Source organism: Emys orbicularis, chromosome 2 (genome assembly GCF_028017835.1).
Source record: "Emys orbicularis isolate rEmyOrb1 chromosome 2, rEmyOrb1.hap1, whole genome shotgun sequence".
Classification (NCBI taxonomy): Eukaryota; Metazoa; Chordata; order Testudines; family Emydidae; genus Emys; species Emys orbicularis.
In genome coordinates, this window is record NC_088684.1 from 237,223,718 (window position 1) to 237,246,677 (window position 22,960).

At 40.4% G+C, this 22,960-nt stretch overlaps 1 protein-coding gene across 1 annotated transcript in view; it reads right to left on the minus strand.

Annotated features, from left to right (window-relative positions):
- Positions 1-22,960, minus strand: part of LOC135874481 (ATP-binding cassette sub-family B member 5-like) — a 59,739-nt gene that overhangs the window by 35,035 nt on the left and 1,744 nt on the right. The window contains exons 2-12 of the mRNA XM_065399312.1: positions 20,827-20,887; positions 20,209-20,359; positions 17,920-17,974; positions 16,259-16,450; positions 12,910-13,081; positions 9,832-9,956; positions 9,566-9,743; positions 6,170-6,283; positions 5,636-5,746; positions 4,738-4,863; positions 2,628-2,831 (exon numbers count right to left, since the gene is read on the minus strand). Of these exons, the coding sequence (XP_065255384.1) occupies positions 2,628-2,831; positions 4,738-4,863; positions 5,636-5,746; positions 6,170-6,283; positions 9,566-9,743; positions 9,832-9,956; positions 12,910-13,081; positions 16,259-16,450; positions 17,920-17,974; positions 20,209-20,359; positions 20,827-20,887 (1,489 nt within the window). The remainder of the gene's footprint in view (positions 1-2,627; positions 2,832-4,737; positions 4,864-5,635; positions 5,747-6,169; positions 6,284-9,565; positions 9,744-9,831; positions 9,957-12,909; positions 13,082-16,258; positions 16,451-17,919; positions 17,975-20,208; positions 20,360-20,826; positions 20,888-22,960) is intronic.

Sequence of the window (22,960 nt, forward strand, 5' to 3'; positions counted from 1 at the left end):
CTGAAGGTGACAGCTAGTGGTGTTCTGTTATTTTCTTTGTTGGCCCTGTCTTGTAGGAGGTGACTTCTGGGTACTCGTCTGGCTCTGTCAATCTGTTTTTTCACTTCAGCAGGTGGGTATTGTAGTTTTAAGAATGCTTGATAGAGATCTTGTAGGTGCTTGTCTCTATCTGAGGGATTGGAGCAAATGCGGTTATATCTTAGAGCTTGGCTGTAGACAATGGATCGTGTGGTGTGTCCTGGATGGAAGCTGGAGGCATGTAGGTAAGTGTAGCGGTCAGTAGGTTTCCGGTACAGGGTGGTATTTATGTGACCATCGCTTATTAGCACAGTAGTGTCCAGGAAATGGACCGCTTGTGTGGATTGATCTAGGCTGAGGTTGATGGTGGGATGGAAATTATTGAAATCATGGTGGAATTCCTCAAGGGCTTCTTTTCCATGGGTCCAGATGATGAAGATGTCATCAATGTAGCGCAAGTAGAGTAGGGGCGTTAGGGGACGAGAGCTAAGGAAGCGTTGTTCTAAGTCAGCCATAAAAATGTTGGCATACTGTGGGGCCATGCGGGTACCCATAGCAGTGCCGCTGACTTGAAGGTATATATTGTCCCCAAATGTGAAATAGTTGTGGGTGAGGACAAAGTCACAGAGTTCAGCCACCAGGTTAGCTGTGACATTATCGGGGATACTGTTCCTGATAGCTTGTAGTCCATCTGTGTGTGGAATATTGGTGTAGAGGGCTTCTACGTCCATAGTGGCCAGGATGGTGTTTTCTGGAAGATCACCGATGGATTCTAGTTTCCTCAGGAAGTCAGTAGTATCTCGAAGATAGCTAGGACTGCTGGTAGCGTAGGGTCTGAGGAGAGAGTCCACATAACCAGACAAGCCTGATGTTAGGGTGCCAATGCCTGAGATGATGGGGCGTCCAGGATTTCCAGGTTTATGGATCTTGGGTAGCAAATAGAATGTCCCTGGTCGGGGTTCTAGGCATGTGTCTGTACAGATTTGTTCCTGTGCTTTGTCAGGGAGTTTTTTTTAGCAGATGGTGTAGTTTCTTTAGGTAATCCTCAGTGGGATCAGAGGATAATGGCCTGTAGAATGTGGTGTTAGAGAGCTGTCTAGCAGCCTCTTGGTCATATTCCAATTTATTCATGATGACGACAGCACCTCCTTTGTCAGCCTTTTTGATAATGATGTCAGGGTTGTTTCTGAGGCTGTAGATGGCGTTGTGTTCAGCATGGCTGAGGTTATGGGGCAAGTGATGTTGCTTATCCACAATTTCAGCCTTTGCACGTTGACGGAAGCAATCTATGTAGAAATCCAGTCTGTTGTTTCGACCGTCCGGAGGAGTCCACGCAGAATCCTTTTGTTTGTAGTGCTGGTAGGGGGGATTCTGTGGGTTAGTATGCTGTTCAGAGGTATGTTGGAAATATTCTTTGAGTCGGAGACGTCGAAAGTAGGATTCTAGGTCACCGCAGAACTGTATCATGTTCGTGGGTCTGGAGGGACAAAAGGAGAGGCCCCGAGATAGGACAGACTCTTCTGCTGGGCTAAGAGTATAGCTGGAAAGGTTAACAATATTGCTGGGTGGGTTAAGGGAACTACTGTTGTGGCTCCTTGTGGCATGTAGCAGTTTAGATAGTTTAGTGTCCTTTTTCTTTTGTAGAGAGGCAAAGTTTGTCTTGTAAATGGCTTGTCTAGTTTTTGTAAAGTCTATCCATGAGGAAGTTTGTGTGGAAGGTTGGCTTCTTATGAGAGTATCCAGTTTTGACAGACCTGCGGGTGGCTATCTTAAAACAGAAAAACTTCAAAAACAGACTCCAACGAGAGACTGCTGAGCTGGAATTGATATGCAAACTAGACACAATCAACTCAGGGCTAAATAGGGATTGGGAGTGGCTGAGCCATTACAAACATTGAATCTATCTCCCCTTGTAAGTATTTTCACACTTGCTTCTTATCAAACTGTCTGTACTGAGCCATCTTGATTATCACTTCAAAAGATTTTTTTCTCTTACTTAATTGGCCTCTCAGAGTTGGTAAGACAACTCCCACCTGTTCATGCTCTCTGTATGTGTGTGTATATATATCTCCTCAATATATGGTTCACTCTATATGCATCCGAAGAAGTGGGTTGTAGCCCACGAAAGCTTATGCTCTAATAAATTTGTTAGTCTCTAAGGTGCCACAAGTACTCCTGTTAAATTTTGAATGGCGCTGCAATTTCCACACTTGGCCACAAGGTGGCTGTAAAAATCAACCTTTCCCTGCTTACATTTATCAGCTATTGCTGAGTTTTGGTTACCACATTTTGTGATTTTGCAGAAGGGCAGCTGTCCCTCAACTTGGGGCTGAGATTGAAGGAAAGACAACCATAGTTCTTACTTTTAAGATGCATTTATATCAGAGTCATTCATGCTTCCAGCTTTGTTATCCCTCCCCCGACCCAGCCCGGATTTATTTCCATTTCCTTACATGTCTGTTTCAGAGAATTTAGAGAAACATTGCAACTGATGTAAATTCCTTCTGTCACACACACAAAAAATGGTTTATTTTACGGTCATATCTCAATATCTCACTTTATTTCAGTTCATTTCTAAGAATGCAGGTTATTTTAAGTACCATACTTACATCAGGAAACTCCATGATAAAATCGTAAGCATTTGCTTCTTTTGCTGCATTCTCAATTTCTTCATCAGTTACATCCTCTCGACCATATCTTATATTGTTTCTAATTGTTGTCCCAAACAGAACAGGTTCCTGACTGACCACACCAATGAATTCTCTGTAATGTCTCAGATTAAGGGACTTTATGTCATGTCCATCCACTGTGATCTAAAGAAAAAAAAAAGACTATGAGAGCCTGAGGTTGTATATTATTATTTTTCTTCTTATTTTGTATTACCGTAGCACATAGAAGCCCTAGTCATGGACCGTGACCCCATTGTGCTAGGCGCTGTACAAACACAGATCAAAAAGACAGTCCTGTTCTTGAATCTTTCTAAACCTACAAACGTTTAGGACAAAATCTTCCCATTCAGTTTGTTAGGGCAGATTTAGGATTCGTGAGAAAAGTGAGGATTTATTTTTGTTTCAGTGAAGAAATAGTCCTTGGCCAGATGTTTCCATACACCAAGTGGAGATTTGCCTCTGCTGGCACCACATCTGGAGTAAGGCCAAAGTAAAGGAAAGAGGAAGGGGCTCTCAATCTGAATCGTACCATCCCTTACATAGTGTTGGCTGGAGATACTTTTCATTTTTGCAGGAGAGGAAAACTTGAAACCAGCAGAGGCCATCTCTGCTTATCAATCATATGGTATTATGGTTTACTGACACACGCCCTAAGGCCTGCATGAAGCATGGTGCAAGGAGGATAGAAGGGAAAAAGAACAACCATCATGTATCTTAAATGGGAGATCAGTCCTATGCAGGTAATCCATATGGTGGAGGAGGTAACGTAAGGTTTGGCACTTTACACTTTAGCTGTGCTCAGAAATGCCCATGAAAATTCTTTGTCTGGATAGCAAATAGGAGAGGACAGATATAAGGCAATCGTTGAGATGAACACCGGTCTTCTACGTGCACTCTCACAGGACTGTGTGACACCGGAGCCGGGGTGGGGTGTGCTTGGCTGTATTTTATTACAGTGCTGTTTTTTCCCATTTCACACATGAAGGGGATCACCATTACGTAGTGGCCTGGAGGACAGAGTTGCGAGAAGGCCAAGCCCAGAGACTGTCCTATAAGGACCCTGACCCACTTCTCTAAAACTCGCTTGCCAATTCACAGCACCAGGACAAGGAGTTCAGGTTCTGGAGTGAGCAGCAAGGATGGAGTAACTGAAGTATGGATAATCAGTGGCCTCACCTTCCTACGTGGTCATGTTACCTCAATCGATTTAGATACATATATGGCCCCTATCACCATGGCATACGAACACCTCTAAAGTAGTTAAGCTTAAAAAACAATAGCCTCTCTCTCCTCTCATCACATACTGTCTTAAATACCATGAGCCTCCAGGTCCCTCAGAGGAGTGTAGATCTGATCTACTAGTAGCGCTCCAGCTAAATCTACTGGAGCTAGATCTGAATAGCAGGTAGCAGGTGATTCAAACTGAGATCTGGGGCCAGACTCATTGGCAAAGATCTGCCAGCAAAGGACAGAGCTGCATTTAGATGATCCCTCCTAAATAATATTTAATAGTTAAACATTATATTTATTTCAATTCAAGACATTCAATTCAAGACACTGAATTTATTTCAATTCAAGACAAGAGATATATCTACCCTCCACAGGAAACCCTATAAACAACACTGTTAAGCAAGTAGGCTACCCAATATGCAGGACACCAGCCAAATGTGTGTTTGGGTGTTCTAAATCCAAGCCCAGCATCTGCAATAAATTCCTAATGTAAAGGGTGAGGATGCTCAGAACAGAAAACACACTACATTATTTAAAAAGCTTGCCAGTGATTTATATAACTTCCAAGTGATCCACTCTCTGAGGGCTGTAAGGCTCACTTTGTAAAAGTTAGACTTTTGTTAAATCTCCCAGCATCAGATGGGAGGAACAGCGGCTGATTGGCCCAAAATCTTGTGTATTATAGTTGGGTACAATATCCCCAACTTTGTGCTCCACTTGTCTCCTTTTTCCTTGAGGACTTGTATAGCTATAATTCTTTGTATATTACTATTTAAATACCTATGTAAACAGTACTATGCTCTAGAATGGCTGTACTCACCACTCCTTCCTGTGGATCATAAAACCTCTGAAGCAGCTGGACCATTGTGCTCTTACCACATCCACTGCTTCCAACCAATGCCACCGTTTGTCCACAGTCAATTTTCAGAGTGAGACCTTTCAAAACCTTGTGGTAGTTAAAAAAATAAAATGTAGAACAATCTCAAATTAACGAGATTCTGTCACTTAGGGTGACCAGAGGGCAAGTGTGAAAAATCGGGACAGGGGATGGGGGGAAATAGGTGCCTATATAAGAAAAAGCCCCCCAAATTGGGACTGTCCCTATAAAATCAGGACATCTGGTCACCCTACTGTCACTAAATCCTGCCAGGTTTATCCCTGCTACATTTCAAAACGCACGCATTCCCATTGCAAATTCTGGCTCTGATCTTGTCTCATACCTCAACCTCTGGAACCTGCCCTTCCTGACACCTCACATACTCTAATTTGTCCAGTGTTCTGCAGCAAAAAGTCATCTACTGTCATGATTCTGACCACAGTCAGTCCCTCTTGAAGTCCTTCCATTGGCTCCTGCACGCCACCTGCATCACAGTCAAGCCCTTGGGCTCACCTTCAGGACCCTGCATAACTTTGCTCCTTCCAATCTCTCTTCTCTTGTCCTTTTTAGAGGCCACACCTTTCTTGCCTCACTCAGCTCAAACATTCCATTGGCTGACAACCCCTTTTTACATTCTTCTCCAACACTCTTCTCCATGCCTTCTTTTATGTTTCCTCTCTACGCATGGAACTCAAATCAACCTCCTGACTCCAATCTGCCGTGCTTCCATCCTGTCCTCTAAAGCACACAACTCTTTTAGCATAATACACAAGTAACATGCCATATTTCAAGTTGTAGTCACAGTGATTACAACACAGCACAGAATAGGTGTTTCTCCTACCTGGACATCTGGTCTTGAAGGATAACCGAACTGTACATTATTAAATTCAAGTGTTCCCTTTATGTGATCGAGTTTGTGTCCATCTGAAGAAAAACTATCTATAGTAGGTTTCTGGGGAGTGGAAAAAAAAATAAAATTTAAGCAAATAATTTACAAATGCACAATTGAGGGAGGGAGATATCATTATAGCCTGAATATTTCATATTTTTATTCTACAATTTAAAACATCTTCCACACCACACCCGTTTTAGCATTGGGTAGTTTGCAATCTAAGGCTTGCTGCCATAGTTACTTTGCTTTGGTAACTGCATTCTGTTCTTTGTAATTTCCTTTTAAGAGCCTGAACATAATGATTCTTTCTAAGCCAGTTTGGTCTTTTTCCTTTTGGCAAACACTAATTTTTTCCTCCTTTATTTTTCAATGGAAATTACCATGGCTTTTTGCTTATTACTACTTTATTTTTCTATTGGCATCATTAGTGCTCTCATACAAGATAATAGCCCAATTATGAGGACAGGGTAGAAGGATCCATACCTGATCAATTATCTTGAAAACTTTAAAGGCAGCTCCTCTAGCAATAGAGAAAGTTTCAAAGTGTGGTGCTGCTGTGCCCAGGCAATAACTACTAAAAGTTACGCAGAAGAAAACCTAGAGGAGGAAGAAGATGAAACCGACACTGAAAACAAATCCAAATTAAAGGCTGGTCCTATAGTCTTGATTTAGGCAACACTCCCGTTTATGACCATTGGAGCTATGCCTCAGAAAAGACCGCAGGATCAGCCCCAGGACTGGTGTGTCATTCACAAGACATTCCTAAGTATCAAAAGAATTAAGTTTAAACCTTCGAATGCCAGCACAATACCTTCTAGTCTGGAAGAATAGAAATTAAGAAGGATTTCTGGCAAAGTTCTATGGAATTTCTACATAAGACAGAAAGGAAAGGACTATTTTTGTTTCCTATTCTACTTGTCTCTATTGTAGTATATTTTAACACCAAATATTGTTAAAAAATACAAAAAGGTCATTCAAAAATATTTATTGGCTCATTAAAGTGAATGGCCTTTACCGCTGCTAGATCAAGTTTTACAGAAAACTCAGAAAACCTGCAAACCACACTGCAAAAGTCCAACATATCTTTAGCTGACTACACCATAAACCTTACTGAGTTTTAAGGCAAGCAGTAAATAGAGTTTCAATTTTCCAAACAATTAAAAACTCCACATAGTCAAACTTTCAACTATATTCTATAGAATATCCTTGAAATGAACAGAAACACAAGATGTGAGGGGTACATACAGCCCCCTACCTAACAGTTGATCACATACTTTGTGAGGAAGAATCTATTAGGCAAATTTCACCTCCTCTTCTGTTTGTGGAAAATCCATGAGCAGATTATGATTTTCTCTAATTTGTTAAGTATCAGAGGGGTAGCCGTGTTAGTCTGAATCTGTAAAAAGCAACAGAGGGTCCTGTGGCACCTTTAAGACTAACAGAAGTATCGGGAGCATAAGCTTTCGTGGGTAAGAACCTCACTTCTTCAGATGCAAGTAATGGAAATCTCCAGAGGCAGGTATAAATCAGTGTGGAGATAACGAGGTTAGTTCAATCAGGGAGGGTGAGGTGCTCTGCTAGCAGTAGAGGTGTGAACACCAAGGGAGGAGAAACTGCTTCTGTAGTTGGATAGCCATTCACAGTCTTTGTTTAATCCTGATCTGATGGTGTCAAATTTGCAAATGAACTGGAGCTCAGCAGTTTCTCTTTGGAGTCTGGTCCTGAAGTTTTTTTGCTGTAAGATGGCTACCTTAACATCTGCTATTGTGTGGCCAGGGAGGTTAAAGTGTTCTCCTACAGGTTTTTGTATATTGCCATTCCTGATATCTGACTTGTGTCCATTTATCCTCTTGCGTAGTGACTGTCCAGTTTGGCCAATGTACATAGCAGAGGGGCATTGCTGGCACATGATGGCATATATAACATTGGTGGACGTGCAGGTGAATGAGCCGGTGATGTTGTAGCTGATCTGGTTAGGTCCTGTGATAGTGCTGCTGGTGTAGATATGTGGGCAGAGTTGGCATCGAGGTTTGTTGCATGGGTTGGTTCCTGAGTTAGAGTTGTTATGGTGCGGTGCGTGGTTGCTGGTGAGAATATGCTTAAGGTTGGCAGGTTGTCTGTGGGCGAGGACAGGCCTGCCTCCCAAGGTCTGTGAAAGTGAGGGGTCATTGTCCAGGATGGGTTGTAGATCACTGATGATGCGTTGGAGAGGTTTAAGCTGAGGGCTGTAGGTGATGGCCAGTGGAGTTCTGTTGGTTCCACTGGCCATCACCTACAGCCCTCAGCTTAAACCTCTCCAACGCATCATCAGTGATCTACAACCCATCCTGGACAATGACCCCTCACTTTCACAGACCTTGGGAGGCAGGCCTGTCCTCGCCCACAGACAACCTGCCAACCTTAAGCATATTCTCACCAGCAACCACGCACCGCACCATAACAACTCTAACTCAGGAACCAACCCATGCAACAAACCTCGATGCCAACTCTGCCCACATATCTACACCAGCAGCACTATCACAGGACCTAACCAGATCAGCTACAACATCACCGGCTCATTCACCTGCACGTCCACCAATGTTATATATGCCATCATGTGCCAGCAATGCCCCTCTGCTATGTACATTGGCCAAACTGGACAGTCACTACGCAAGAGGATAAATGGACACAAGTCAGATATCAGGAATGGCAATATACAAAAACCTGTAGGAGAACACTTTAACCTCCCTGGCCACACAATAGCAGATGTTAAGGTAGCCATCTTACAGCAAAAAAACTTCAGGACCAGACTCCAAAGAGAAACTGCTGAGCTCCAGTTCATTTGCAAATTTGACACCATCAGATCAGGATTAAACAAAGACTGTGAATGGCTATCCAACTACAGAAGCAGTTTCTCCTCCCTTGGTGTTCACACCTCTACTGCTAGCAGAGCACCTCACCCTCCCTGATTGAACTAACCTCGTTATCTCCACACTGATTTATACCTGCCTCTGGAGATTTCCATTACTTGCATCTGAAGAAGTGAGGTTCTTACCCACGAAAGCTTATGCTCCCGATACTTCTGTTAGTCTTAAAGGTGCCACAGGACCCTCTGTTGCTTTCTAATTTGTTAGTTATTTTAAATTATCTGATTACATTTTCAATTAACTTCATTTACTGTTATTTAGTTGTGATTGGTCATATAGTTGCATGGTATTGTTTCTGTTCCCTGACTGCAATTATTATAATCCTTGTGTCTGGTGTGAATGCTTCTGGAAAGTAAATTTAACATTCATCTTCTATGCCCATTTGTGCTGGTAAAACAAACGGCATGAATGTTCATGGAAAACAAACACAGAAGAGACGCAAATATGGCAGAGACAAATTTTTATATGAATTCAAACTAATATCATGAAAGAAATCACTATTTGCCTCACTCTATTAGATAAGTTAGCTGAAACAGCTATGACTGTGAAGTGCAAAACCAGGTGGATTTAAGTCATCTTTATTTGACCTCAGAGTGAACACTTCACTGAGAAGAATGGGGGGAAATTTTACATCTGCTTTGTTGTTACATTAAAAAAAGACAACAGCAAACCAGTTATGTTGTGAAGATTCTCTTCTGCCTATCTAAATTCTTATATTAATGCCCATTACCCTGGTATCCAAACATAACTTCACAACCAAAAGGGCAAGGAACTTAATTTTAACTTATATTTTACAGAACACAACCAACTCTGCAGGAAGTTATGGAAAGAACCCAGTGCCTGAGCGGTTGTGGATTCTCCATACATATGATATCTCTTGTCCCTGCCTATAGCCAACATATCATATACTCAACATCCCTTCACAATGAAGTTAGTTTGTAGAAAGACATTGATGTAAAAATATGACACTTACAGCCAGGACAGTCCCAATTGAATAGCCAGTATTCTTATCAAGAATTAAGGTAGTTCCATACCAAAACCCAAGACCGTAACATCCATTTATAATTAGGTACAAAAAACCAACAGATAGCTTAGAAGCAATAGCCTTTTTTATACCAAGGTTTTTTGCTTCTCCTAGATTACTTGTATATCTGTTAAAAAGACAAACATATGTTAGTCTTTGTGGCTGCAGACAAAGTCATAAATTAAAAAAGACATTAACTATTGAGAGAGTCAGACCTATTGATTTCCTTCTCTTGTCCTCCAAAGGCTACAACAGTTCGCACTGATGACAGGACTTCTTCTGCTACTGCACCTGCTTTAGCATAGGCTGTTAACTCCTTACTGGTTAATGTGATGATCATCTACAGTCAATGGGAGCAGAATGAAGTGAATTTCTCAAACAAATTGAGAGTAGCTCTATACCTCATGTTTATTATGTTCTTTCTCCGAGCTCAGAACTGCCAGATTCACAATGATCTTTAGAATTGCTTCCTGGGTCATTATTCTATGTCTGATCAAGTATCCAATCTTGCAAATACTACCATTCAGATGTAAGTATGCACTATCCCAGTAATGTTTACAGAATTGGACCCATAGGAAACATTTTAAATGCTGTTCCATATGTACAGAACTTGTTATGGAATATATCTTAGCAGCATAAAGATCTGTGATCTTATAAACTCTGTCCCTGCAGTCTATTAGACCTACCTAAACAGGATGAGTGCAGGGATGTTCATTAATTAATTAATTAAATGAGGCCAGGAGAAAAATGCTAGGCCCAGAAGGATTTTTTTGGGGGAGGGCTATTGAATCTTCTCAACTTTATTAATACATTTTAAGATATCAAAAGATAATGTTAAAATTATAAAGGCATGTGTTCAGGAGGACCACTATCTGTTACAAATAATCTGAGATTGTAAAATCTTTAGGACAGGGATTATCTTTCTGTTACGTGTGTGTGTGTGCACAACTCCTAGTAGTATGGTGTCGTGATACTGCTTGTGGCCTCTAGGTGCTACTGCAAATCTACTACCATCACTAACAATACAAGAGAATTGAGACTAAGAAATATACCTAATTCCCTTAAATATATCTATTTCAGGCTAAATATTTTTGTAACATTTTTTTTTTACTCCAGGTTCAAACGTACCACTGGAGCTGCTCAGAAATTTTTCAACAGAAAACAGATTCATTGAAGCAGAACCTTTCACGGAAACGTATTGGCTTCAACCAAGCTTTTGTCCAGAAGGTTTCTTAGGTCCAGAATGGGATTTCTGGTGAAAATGAGAGGAAGAGAGAGCACCCAGAATAGCCAGTGATTAGGCACTCAGCTGGGATGTGGGAATCCTATGTTCAAATCCTTGCTCCGAATCAGGGAAGGGACTTGAACCTATAGTTCCTACATCACAGAGGAGTACCCTAACCACCTGGCTATTGGCTGTTCTGTCTCTCATGCTCTACTTTGCAAAAAAAAAAATTGAAGGTCTCAGTTTTGTCCTGATTCAGAACAAAAATAAACGTTGAAACTATAAAATGGAATTCTTATTTTCCAGCCAGCCCTACTCACGGTCTCCTACATCCTTAAATCCCTCAGTGTGGTCAAGTGGAAGAGAGATAATAAGGTAAAATATCCTCTGTAGAATTAAGCTTATATGTAAATTGTCTCAGAACTGCTAAGCAAAAAGTGACAACATTCAGCTGTTAGGAGTCAGAGTATCAGTTCATACACTGATAATCTAGAACATTCTAAAAATGTCAAAAATTAATAACTCAAGAGGTCTGGGAATAACAGGAAGGAAAGTGGCACAAGACAATTATGCTGCTTGTAGTTTTCAAAGTTTTCACTGGTTTTGATAAATTTTGGAGTCAGAGACAGGATAATATTTGCAAATTGGGTATCAAACTGGGTATTTTATCTCATGGCAAGACAGCGAAGTGTACATTGTATAGGAATGGGAAGATGAGACAGAGGTAGAGTAATAATTGGAATGGGCACCTGAGCTTGTTTTAGGGATCTATCCTGCCATAGGTTACACCCTTCAAAGAGGATATGGGTTCATATCCTAATGCAGGATCAGGCCTGAATGGTTGACTCAGCAATAAATCATGTGGCCTTAAGACCCATCTTTCTTTATTTCTGTGCTACTGCTAACAATTCCATCATCTCAAGCCATTGTGTTATGTCTTTATGCATCTGGATTCCAGCACTGCCTTCAATAAGGACCCGATTGGATGGATTTGAGACTTTTCTTTTTTTTGACTCTGAAATTTAACTGGGTTTAAGCACATTACTCCGGCTGTAGCATTATCAGAATTTACATGTCATACATGATCAGGGCCGCCGAGAGCGGGTTCGGGCCCCGGTGAAAATGTTTTTTCGGGCCCCCCAGCAAGGGCGGACCAGCTAAACAGGGCCGACGAGGGGGGGGGGAAGCCAGGGAAGCCGGGCCCCCAGTAATTTGTACCGGCTTCCCACCTCTCTCGTCGGCCCTGTACATGATGTGCTCTGTACATGTGATCAATAGCTATCCTGTGTTTGTATCTCGTTGGAGAAGTTAAACCTGTCTAGTCATGTTAATCATTGAAATCTGACACTGTTACCCATATTGTATGTGATTCAAAGCCATCCAAAGTATGACATGTATTTAGAGTAAACAAATGGCACTGAACATGTGTTAGCTGCTTATTGTATCAGAGTTTTCATTTATTACTCTAACAAATGAATAAAACCTACTGGATTTGCCTTTGAGATATAGTGAAAGTCAGATCGTTGTTAGACTAAGTATCTAATCCAAATGTAGTAATCATTGCTAGGAGAATAGTTCTCTTTCCTATCATCTTCTGATGAGCCTAGTGGCAGCTTTTTTGTTATTAATAAAGACAACACAATGTTTATCTGGATAATTTGCTTGTTAAAATGAAGAGATTTTCTAATATTAATTAATATTAGAAAGTTTCTCCATTTTTAAAGATAAAACAATTTGAATTGGCCTAAATATATCTATGTACCTGTCTATCTGTGCAAAGAAACTATTTTTTTAAAAATCAGGCATTTTTCTTTTAGTTTATTTTCTTTTCATGAACCATGCCCTTAGCAATTGTGAGCAGCTGTTAAACACTTAAAATATAATTTGGTAATTTAGAGATCAAAATGTACTTTCTTTCACACATAAGAATAAGCCCCAGGATTTCATTAGTGGAAATCTGAGCTTTTCGGTAACTGTAATTTTGGCAAGTATATAGCAAAAACAGTTTCCATGAAATACCCTTTCCCCAAGAAATTTGTTACATATTAATCCTTAAAATCTTGCCTACCTTAGAACAAAATGCTGCTGATAGTACTACGAGGGGGCTTGTGGACAGGATCACAAGTGTAAGTTTCCATCCCTTCAGAAAACCAATCACTATGCCTACTGTGAATGTTGACATGTTTTGAAATAGCTGAGCGACTTTGTCTCCAATGCCATCATTGATTTTATTAATGTCTCTAAGAGGAAAAAAAAGCAATTTTTTCAGATGAAGATAGTTTAGAATAATATCTATATTATCTCTATTTCTCTCTCATTTGCATTAGGGCTGTCAAGTGATTAAAAAATGAATCGCCATTAATCGTGCTGTTAAACAATAGAATAGCATTTACTTAAATATTTTTGGATGTTTTCTACATTTCCAAATGTATTCATTTCAATTACAACACAGAATACAAAGTGTACAGTGCTTACTTTATATTCTGGATTACAAATATTTGCACTGTAAAAAAACCAAAATAAATGGTATTTTTCAATTCACCTTATACAAGTACTGTAGTGCAATCTCTTTGTCATGAAAGTTGACCTTATAAATGTAGAATTATGTACAAAAATAAATTCATTCAAAAACAAAACAATGTAAAACTTTAGAGCCTACAAGTCCACTCAGTCCTACTTCTTGTTCAGCCAATTGCTCAGACAAACAAGTCTGTTTACATTTGCAGGAGATAATGCTGCCTACTTCTTGTTTACAATGTCACCTGAAAGTGAGAACAGGCGTTTGCATGGCACTTCTGTAGCCGGCATTGCAATGTATTTACGTGCCAGATATTCTAAACATTCATATGTCCCTTCATGCTTCGGCCACCAATCCAGAGGACATGCTTCCATGCTGACGACACGTTAAAAAAATGCGTTAATTAAATTTATGACTGAACTCCTTGGGGAGGAATTGTATGTCCCCTGCTCCGTTTTACCCATATTTTGCCTATATTTCATGTTATAGCAGTCTCAGATGATGACCCAGCACATGTTGTTTATTTTAAGAACACTTTCACTGCAGATTTAACAAAACACAAAGAGGGTACCGATGTGAGATTTCTAAAAATAGCTCTAGCACTCGACCCAAATGTTTAAGAATCTGAAGTGCCTTCCAAAATCTGAGGGATGAGGTGTGGAACATGCCTTCAGAAATTTTAAAAGAGCAACACTCTGCTGTGGAAACTATGGAACCTGAACCATCAAAAAAGAAAATCATCTGACTCAGATGATAAAAATGAACATGCGTCGGTCCATACTGCTTTGGATCATTATTGAGCAGAACCCATCATCAGCATGGACGCATGTCCTCTGGAATAGTGATTGAAGCATGAAGGGATATATGAATCTTTAGCGCATCTGGCACGTAAATATCTTGCGATGCCGGCTACAACAGTGCCATGCGAACATCTATTCTCACTTTCAGGTGACATTGTGAACAAGAAGCAGGCAGCATTATCTCCTGCAAATGTAAACACACTTGTTTGTCTGAGTGATTGGCTGAACAAGAAGTAGGACTGAGTGGACTTTTCGATTCCAAATTTTTACATAACTGCACTCAAAAACAAAACAAAAAAATTCTACATTTGTAAGTTACACTTTCATGATAAAGAGATTACACGACAGTACTTGTATGAGGTGAATTGAAAAATACTATTTCTTTTATCATTTTTACAGTGCAAATATTTGTAATAAAAATAAAAAGTGAGAACTGTGCACTTTGTATTCTGTATTGTAATTGAAATCAATATATTTGAAAATGTAGAAAAATGTCCAAAATATTTAATAAATTTAAATTGGTATTCTATTGTTTAACAGTGCGATTAAAACTGTGATTAATATTTTGAGTTAATTGCATGAGTTAACTGTGATTAAATTGACAGCCCTAATTTTTATATACACACACTTTGTAGCACAGTATTTATTATTACTGTTACCCCTTTTGGCCCAAGTGGCTAGCCAAAAATTTGGGGTCTTGCAGATTGTCAATTTATCCTCCTAACTGGAACAATGGAGCCAACTACCTTTGATGCAATCTTGTTTATTTGCAAGGAATGTACAAAGTAATTCTCCACAACACTTATGCACATGCTTAATTTTAAGCATGTGAATAATCCCATTAAGTTCAGGTAGAGTTAAGCACATGAGTGTCTGCAGGCTCAGGGCTGAGGTCAGGCAGATATCTATTAATTTTATTTATTTATTAGCCTATCACAATTTGTGAGGGCAATTTACATGACTTAAGGTTGGGTCTGCTCATATTTCCTGTTATATGGGGGAAAAGAGTACCCTAGGCTCTTTGTCTTTAAAGCTGTAGACAAGTTCAGATCTCAGGCCTGGTCTACACCTAAAAACTTTGGTTGACCCAGCTACCTTGCTCAGACCTGTGAAAAATTTCACACTCCTGGGAGAGATAGTTAAGCCAGCCTATGCCTTGGTGTAGGCTCTGCTAGGATGACAGAAGAAATCTTTCATCAACCTAGCAACCGCCTCAAGGCGGTGAATTTACTATAGTGATGGAAAAACCCTTTCTGCTGCTGCAGCAAGGGTCTGAACTACACTAAGGGTAACTGCAGCACTGCAGACATTCCCTCAGTTACATTAGTGTAAATTCACAGTAACTCAAGTGAATGCAAGAGTTACTCTTTATTCCCAGTGGTGAAACTGATGGCAGAATTAGCCCACAGAATACCAGTATAAAGGCCCACTTTACACAGATGCAGCCTATTAGTCCCCACTCAGCCCCAGTTTAGTCACCACTAAATAGTTGCACCACTGCAAAATGTTATTAATGCAAACAAGGCTTAACTGTCCAGGATTAGAGCTGGATGAATATTTTCTGGTTGAATTAATCTATTTCAGAATTCAGGTTGAATTTGGTGAATACAAAATGAAAAAAAAAAAAAGTCAAAAAGGTTCATTTTGACATTTTCTAAACAAAACATTTCAACTTTTCATTTTGAAATAGTGTTTTGTTTAGAAATGTAGTTAGATTGGTTAAACTCAGTTTTTGTTTCTGGTCAAACAAAATATTTCATTTGACCAGAAATGATTTCTTTTTTTCATTTTGGCAACAACAACAAAAATCAGCTTTGTTTTTTTTTTTAACATGAAATTATTTTTCTCCCCAGAATTTTTGTTTTGACCATGAAAGCAAATAAATAAATAAATAAATTGAAAAAAAGATCATTTGCTCAGCTCTACCCAGAATTTCACATTCCGTGGAAATATATACAGCTTAGGCGTAAGAACAAAGAGAAATGCTCTCAGAAGGCTTAAAAATTGACTAAGGACATGGTTCTGCAATCTTTACTCACTGGGACTACTTGAGGGCTGCAGTACAGGACCCTACACAAACAAAATACAAAGACTCTTACTCAGTCAGACGTGTGTTAAGCTCTCCACTATTACTGCTATCGAACCAGCTGAGTTCCTGTCCCAGAATTGCATGGAAGAAAGTTTTTCTTATTTTCTTTGTTTGCCTTGCTGCTGCCAAAACCCAAAAGGAAATCTGTAGGTAGCCAAACACTAAGGCAGTCGCTCCAATACCGACATAATATAAAGCGAACCTTAAAAAAAAAAAAAAAAAAAAAATTAAGTTGTGGCAACTTGGAAGAAAGGGAACTTGGTTATTATTATAAATAAAAAGGTTATTTAATTTTGTTTCTAAGGTTATGTCTACACTACTGCCTATGTCAGCAAAACTTATGTCACTCAGGGGTGTGAATATTCCACTCCCGAGCGACATAGTTACCCTGACATAAGTGCCAGTGTGCACAGTGCTATATCGGTGGGAGACGACATAGCTTATGCCAATCACAGGAGTGGTTTTTTTATGCCGATGGGAGAGAGCTCTCCTGTCGGTATAGAGCATCTTCACCACACACGCTGCAGTGGTGCAACTGTACCGGCACAGCTGCAGCACTGTATGTGTAAACATGGCCTAAGAGTTTCACTGCAAAATCCCAAATTCCTGGGGCGATGTTAACCACAGACATTTATCTAGCAAAAGCTGAGGCCTGATTCCTTCACAGTGGTATAACTCCACTCAACTCCGTGCAAGTGAGAGCAGAATCAGGCCTCTGACATGCGGATAATATTGCTGTCCTCTGGCTGCGTGGTGGTTGATTTCAGGGCTTTGCAGCAGGCCACTTTCTGTAGCTGGGGAGAAGTTGATGTCTGGGAGTCAGGTCTGATGTAATTTGTTGATTTACGCTATGAACATGATGCTATCTACATGCGTAGGTGAGATTTGTGGTTCTTATACAGAGGCAGACCCAACCTGTCACAACCAACTCTGGAAACCCCAGCTCAGTCACCACATCCACTCCCAGCAACTAGAAACAACTGCTTCCTTTGCTGTTCCTACAGTCTCCTCCTCCCGCCCCCGCACAGTTAAAGAGCACCTTCCCTTCTTGGCTGTCCTACATCACCCTCCAGTCAGCAGCAGTAGATTCACCCTCATCAGATTCTCCACTCTGTCCTCTGCTGACCTCTCACTGCTCACCTGATTCCACACAATACACATTGTGAATCTAAGAGCCTATTACTGTTTGGTCAGAGTTCCTTTCCCTTATCTGCACTCAAGATTAAAACCTTTTCATCATCGTTATGAAAAAGGCCAATAAAATGCTACATCTATGGAGGCTAATGAGTTTAAATGGCTATTCATTACTTCACAATTATACATGAAGCTCCTGGAATCCCATCATTTGCTCTCCACAGCACTCAGGAGTCACGCCAATCAATGCGGCTGGGGTTATCCCTGATTTACAACAACGTATGTGAGCAGAGAATCAGGTTCATTCATTTTATTTTATTCATGAGGTAAAATGGTTGGGACAGAAGGGAAAGTAGTCATGGGGATATAATTCAATACAGCAGATAAGTCTGGTTCTCAGCTAGGGCGAAGGTGATGAACAAGAACTTCTATCTAATGCTATTAACTATCTCCACTGACAGTTTACTTAGAGTCTGTATTTGCTGTACACTTCACAGCTGCTAGTCAACCCAAAGTTAATAATTACTTTGAACTTACTCTGTCATTTGCTCTTCAAAGGGCACTTTTGACTGATTGCAGCTCAATGAACTTGCTGAAAAAAAAATGATGTTTAAAAGTTATGGAAGTTGTTAGAGAGACAAGGTGGGTGAGGTAATGTTTTTATTGGTGATACTGACAAGTTTTCAAGCTTACGCAGAGCAGGCCTGAAGAAGAGTTCTGGGTAAGCTCAAAAGCTTGTATTGGACAAGTTTGGTGAGAGAGACATGATAGTACCTCACCCACCTTGTCTCTAATATCTTGATACCAACACGTAGTGTTTAATTTGTAATGAAAGAGGTGCTGGGACTCAAGCTTTTTTTTTTTTTACATTCATAACTGACGTGGCAAATCCAGAGGTGCTGAGGCTATGAAGTGCCAACTCTAGAGATGCCAGGGCTCAGCCCTGGCACAAATTAAGCACTGCCAACACGGCTACAACACCACCACATACAACAATGTAAGTTGTTAATTATTTGCACCATCCGCCTTTAACTCTTCATTGCTGGTTCTCCACACCAGTATGCATTGTGACAACATGCAGTATCATTCCATTTATTACAACATTCCACTGAAACATACCTGCTATGCCAATTTAATTTATTTTGTGCCTGACATACAGGCCTGGTGTGTTAATCAGCAGCAAAGAGGTTAAACTCAGTAATTGTCACATTATCATATCACCATTAGAATTATATGCCTGTGTTTCACTTGCATGTGGATTTTGCAGCTTGTCCCCCAACCCCCTTGCTCACAAGCAACACTGAATAGCTGAAAATAATCACACAAAGATATTCATGCTAGGCAGGGTAAGACTTTTTAGCTCAGATTTACCCCAGTTTACATCCACTTTTGCCTACATAAGCTAAGATGGTGGTTGTTTATAAGGTAAAACTTAAGCTCTAAAAACACCTTTAAAACATCAGAAATGTCAAGTCGTGTCTTCTCTGTCCTACTGGATCATACATTAGATAGCCAGAGGGCTGAAGTTGGGGATTTCTCAGCCCTCAAGTGAAGAGGCACCCATGTTGAATCTCCTATGGAGAGACCTTTTCTTCTCCCAGCTGTTTCTCAGACCTTTGAGTTACACAGGTGTTTTTGTTTATATCGGATTAAAATTCCTCCCCCTTAGTTGCTCAGGTTTTCCTGATTTAATAATCCCACTAATTTTCTAGGCATCATAGAGTCTCCCCAGGCTACGGTAGTAAACACAACCCAAATTTCTAAAGTAACACAGCAAACAGAAAAAAATTGCATCTTTTTTTTTTTAAAAGGAGAGAGCAAGAAGAGGAAAACTCCCTTTCAAGCTGTTGTATGTTGCTGGTGATCTTCTGGTTTTGAGTACCATAAAAATAAGAGGCTATTGTTTATTATTAGAATTAAATGAGTTTACAAAGCACAAACCAACGGATCACTAGCTACTCTGGGGACAGCTTTTCCCCACATTGTCTGGATTTCCTGGTAGCAAAGAGCTCTTAGAAGTCTTGTTGCCATGGGCTATGTGCTCTGCCCTTCTCTTTGAGGGTGATAGAATCCACTGAGGGAAGTAAATGCCCCCCACCCTTGCTTCCATGCTCCCCATCCCAGCTCTGCCCTTTTTCACTGTCCTCTACCTGCACAAATGAAGTGGGGAGAGAGGTTCCAGGCCCATGGTTATAACATTAAGTTACTGAGCACCATCAACCTGAATAAAGTAGAGCAGAAGCCTTTATTTCCATAGGCAACACATCTAGTGATATCTTGAAGAATATTAATGGGTGCACCACTATCTATAGAGCACATCAATGAGAATAGTGGGATCGGAATTTATTAAAATTAGTAACTCTTCCACATAAGCATTTCTTCATGAAGACACTGCCCATTGTCATAAGGTGGAATCCATCCCTGTGCAGAAGCCTGCAACACCGCTTATGTCCTCTCAAGGACTATTAAGCCTTGTGTGAGATTTGTAGCGAGGGATGAATTTCACCTATAAAAGGAATGGCCACGATGAGTGAAGTTTAAACAAATTAAAGAAACCGAAGAAATCTACTAAGTTTACATGAAGACTTACTACTTCCCAAACTTTTCTCTATGGTAAGGATGATCGTTACTTAGCCATGAAAACACCCACATATCCAAGCTCTGCTACAGGAATAAAAAAAAAACCCCACAGACAAATTAGACTTACTTTTAGCCCTTCTTTTCACAGGAAAGCTAAGGTGATCATAAGGAAATAAATGGGCCAGGGGAGAGGAACATATCATGAACAAAAGCAAAATAAATAAAGTATATGAATTGTTTCCTTACGTAAACTCTCCTGGGATATGCAACCACTCACAAAACCGTCGCTCATTTCACCAAAAACCAGTGACATCAGAGGAAGGCAAACTCCATTCAGTACTGCTGCTATTGTTCCAAATACCATAAGAGTTATATCCAGCCCGTCTGCATATCGAAACTGATGGGAATCAGTAAAAGAAGTAAATATCAGATTATTTTAGTCAGTGGAAACCAGTATGGCTTCCTGGTTGTTTGAATGTTAATAAAATAAACTATTTACAATAAAATGTTAGGAAGTTAATGCTTTGATTCATTTAACATTAGAATAGTATTTTGGATTTTATGTCACATCATCATCAATGGAAATATAAAAGAGGTATAGAAAAGTTCAAGTGGCATCTCTCCTATGTTACCCTGTGTGGTGAAATGCCTACAGATGGCATTGGGAGTGCTTCATATGGATAGAAGCAGCATTTGTAATTAGTTGTTACAGAGTTAACTACAATTCTAAAGCAGCTGACGGACAAAAATGAATGCAACAAACCTGGAATAATATGATTTTGGAAGACATGAAAACTCACATTTCACTGCATGTGTACTAGACTAACATGTAGTTACTATCATTACAAGTGTATTCTTGCTTACAATTGTGATTGGACCAACGATTTCAGATGGTTTGCTTTTTTCTTCTTTTTCTTTGTGTCTCCTGAAAGATAGAAATTAAACACGGGACATTTCCACTTTCACAAGATTGGCACAAATATGTACATAATTTTACTTCCTAGTTATCTTATGTACTTACATAGCCCCCATTGCCATAGGATGTGAGTGCATCACAGTATTTTAAGAGTACTTACACTCACAACACCCTTGTGAGGTAAGGAAGTACTATAATCCCTATTTTGTAGATGGGGGATGAAAGACAGGGAGATTAATGACAAAACTCTCAAGATTCCACCATTGATTTCAATACGTTCAGGAGTTCACATTAGGTGACTTGCCCAAGGTCATACAGGAAGCCTAGAGCAATGCAGGAAACTGAACCCATGTCTTCTGAGTCACAAAGTAGTGCTGTAACCACTAGACCATTTGTGTTGGCTCTAATCCATTTGAACTCGGGCTGTTCTAGCAGACATGGTAATACTATTAAACCACTGAACCTTAATGGGATATTAAAGTAAAATATAAAAAACAAAAATTGCAAAAGAAAAAAAGTATGTAGTAAGTAAGCAACACAAATTAAAGTCATGATTCTGCAAGTGCTCCATGTGGCTGGATCCCTATATCCCTATGGAGGCAGGGTCAGTGTCAGGACCATAGCGCTTGATGATCCTAAAAGCTCTTATCCACAGCAGTAGTTTTTATTTGTGTGACGTTTGCAGTGTTGGTGTAGCTGTGTTGGTCCCAGGATATGAGAGACACACCGTAGATAGGGTAATATCTTTTAGTGAACTGACCTCTGTTGGTGGATAGCTCTATCTTGTCCTTTCCACCAGTAGAAGCTGGTCCACTAAAAGAGGATATCTCACCTACCTTGTCTCTCTTTATTCATGTGGAGCAATTCTATTGATTCCAGTGGGAATATTTATGTGACTAGAGGGGGAGGGGCGGGGGGGGGGGAAGACCCACCTGTAGATCTCCTCACCTAAATTAATTCCAACCCCCAGCAATTATGTATGATCTTTGGGAGACACACAGTTTTGTGTTTTGGGGAAGAAGGGATGCAAAATCTACGTAAAGAAGAAAATTATACAACTAGGATAGTAAAAACATTACTATTGTTTTGCTGGGAATCATATTAAAAGACAAGAAATTAAGGCCCAAACTTTAGTAGCTGTTTCTTTTAAAGCAACAGTCCTCCCAGTCTCTCTGGTGGGAGGGAAGGAGAGGGGGCAGAGATCCCAGCCAGTCTCTCTCACCCAGGGCAGTTCCTTGGAGATGGGGAAGAAAGAGCTATTGAAGCTGTCAGTGACCAGCATGAACTGGAGCAGGGATGGGGGGGCCCTCCTGAGACACTGGCCTCTGGGACCCCTGGACCCAGCTCCCTGCTTTCCAAAACCCCAAGATGCCATCTCCTCACTCTACTTCCTCCACCCCTTCCACTTCTAGGCCCACTCCAGAAGGAGAGATGGTGGTTTGGGGAAGATACACATGTGCTGCATGACAATGCAAAGCGGGGGAACCCCATACACACACATGCCTCTCGGAATGCAATGCATGTGTAAAGTGGGATCCTGGCGATGAGGAAATTGGGAATGCAGCATATGCGCAGAGCTGTGCAGCTCTTGATTAGCTAGTCCCATAGGTCAGTGTGGAGCAAACGTGGCATGTATAGACTTTATCTGTACATGTATTATGCAGAGTATTATAGACTTTTAGCCCCATACATTTTTTGTAGTGACCTCTGCCACTGGACCCCCTCCTTAGGAAGAAGCTGGTTGGGCCCCTAGCTGGCAGTGAGAAGGGCATGTCAGAGGTGGGGCTGCAGTCTACAGTGCTGTGGGCCATAGGGCAGCCTGGGGAGACTTTTGTAATTTAGACAGACCCTCAGGGTTGAGTTACTCCTGGGGCCTTTCCACCTCACACAGCAGCCTAGAATTGAAAGGGTACAAAAGGTGACTGAATTCTGTGATGCTTCTCTTAAATTGTTATCGTCAGTGACCTTTTAATTTTCAAAGTTTTTTATTTTTTTAACTACATAGAGGAAAGATGTAAGATACAGTCAAAAGAACCACAGTTTATGGCCCAGCTTCAATCCAGTGGCTGGCATAGACAGTGA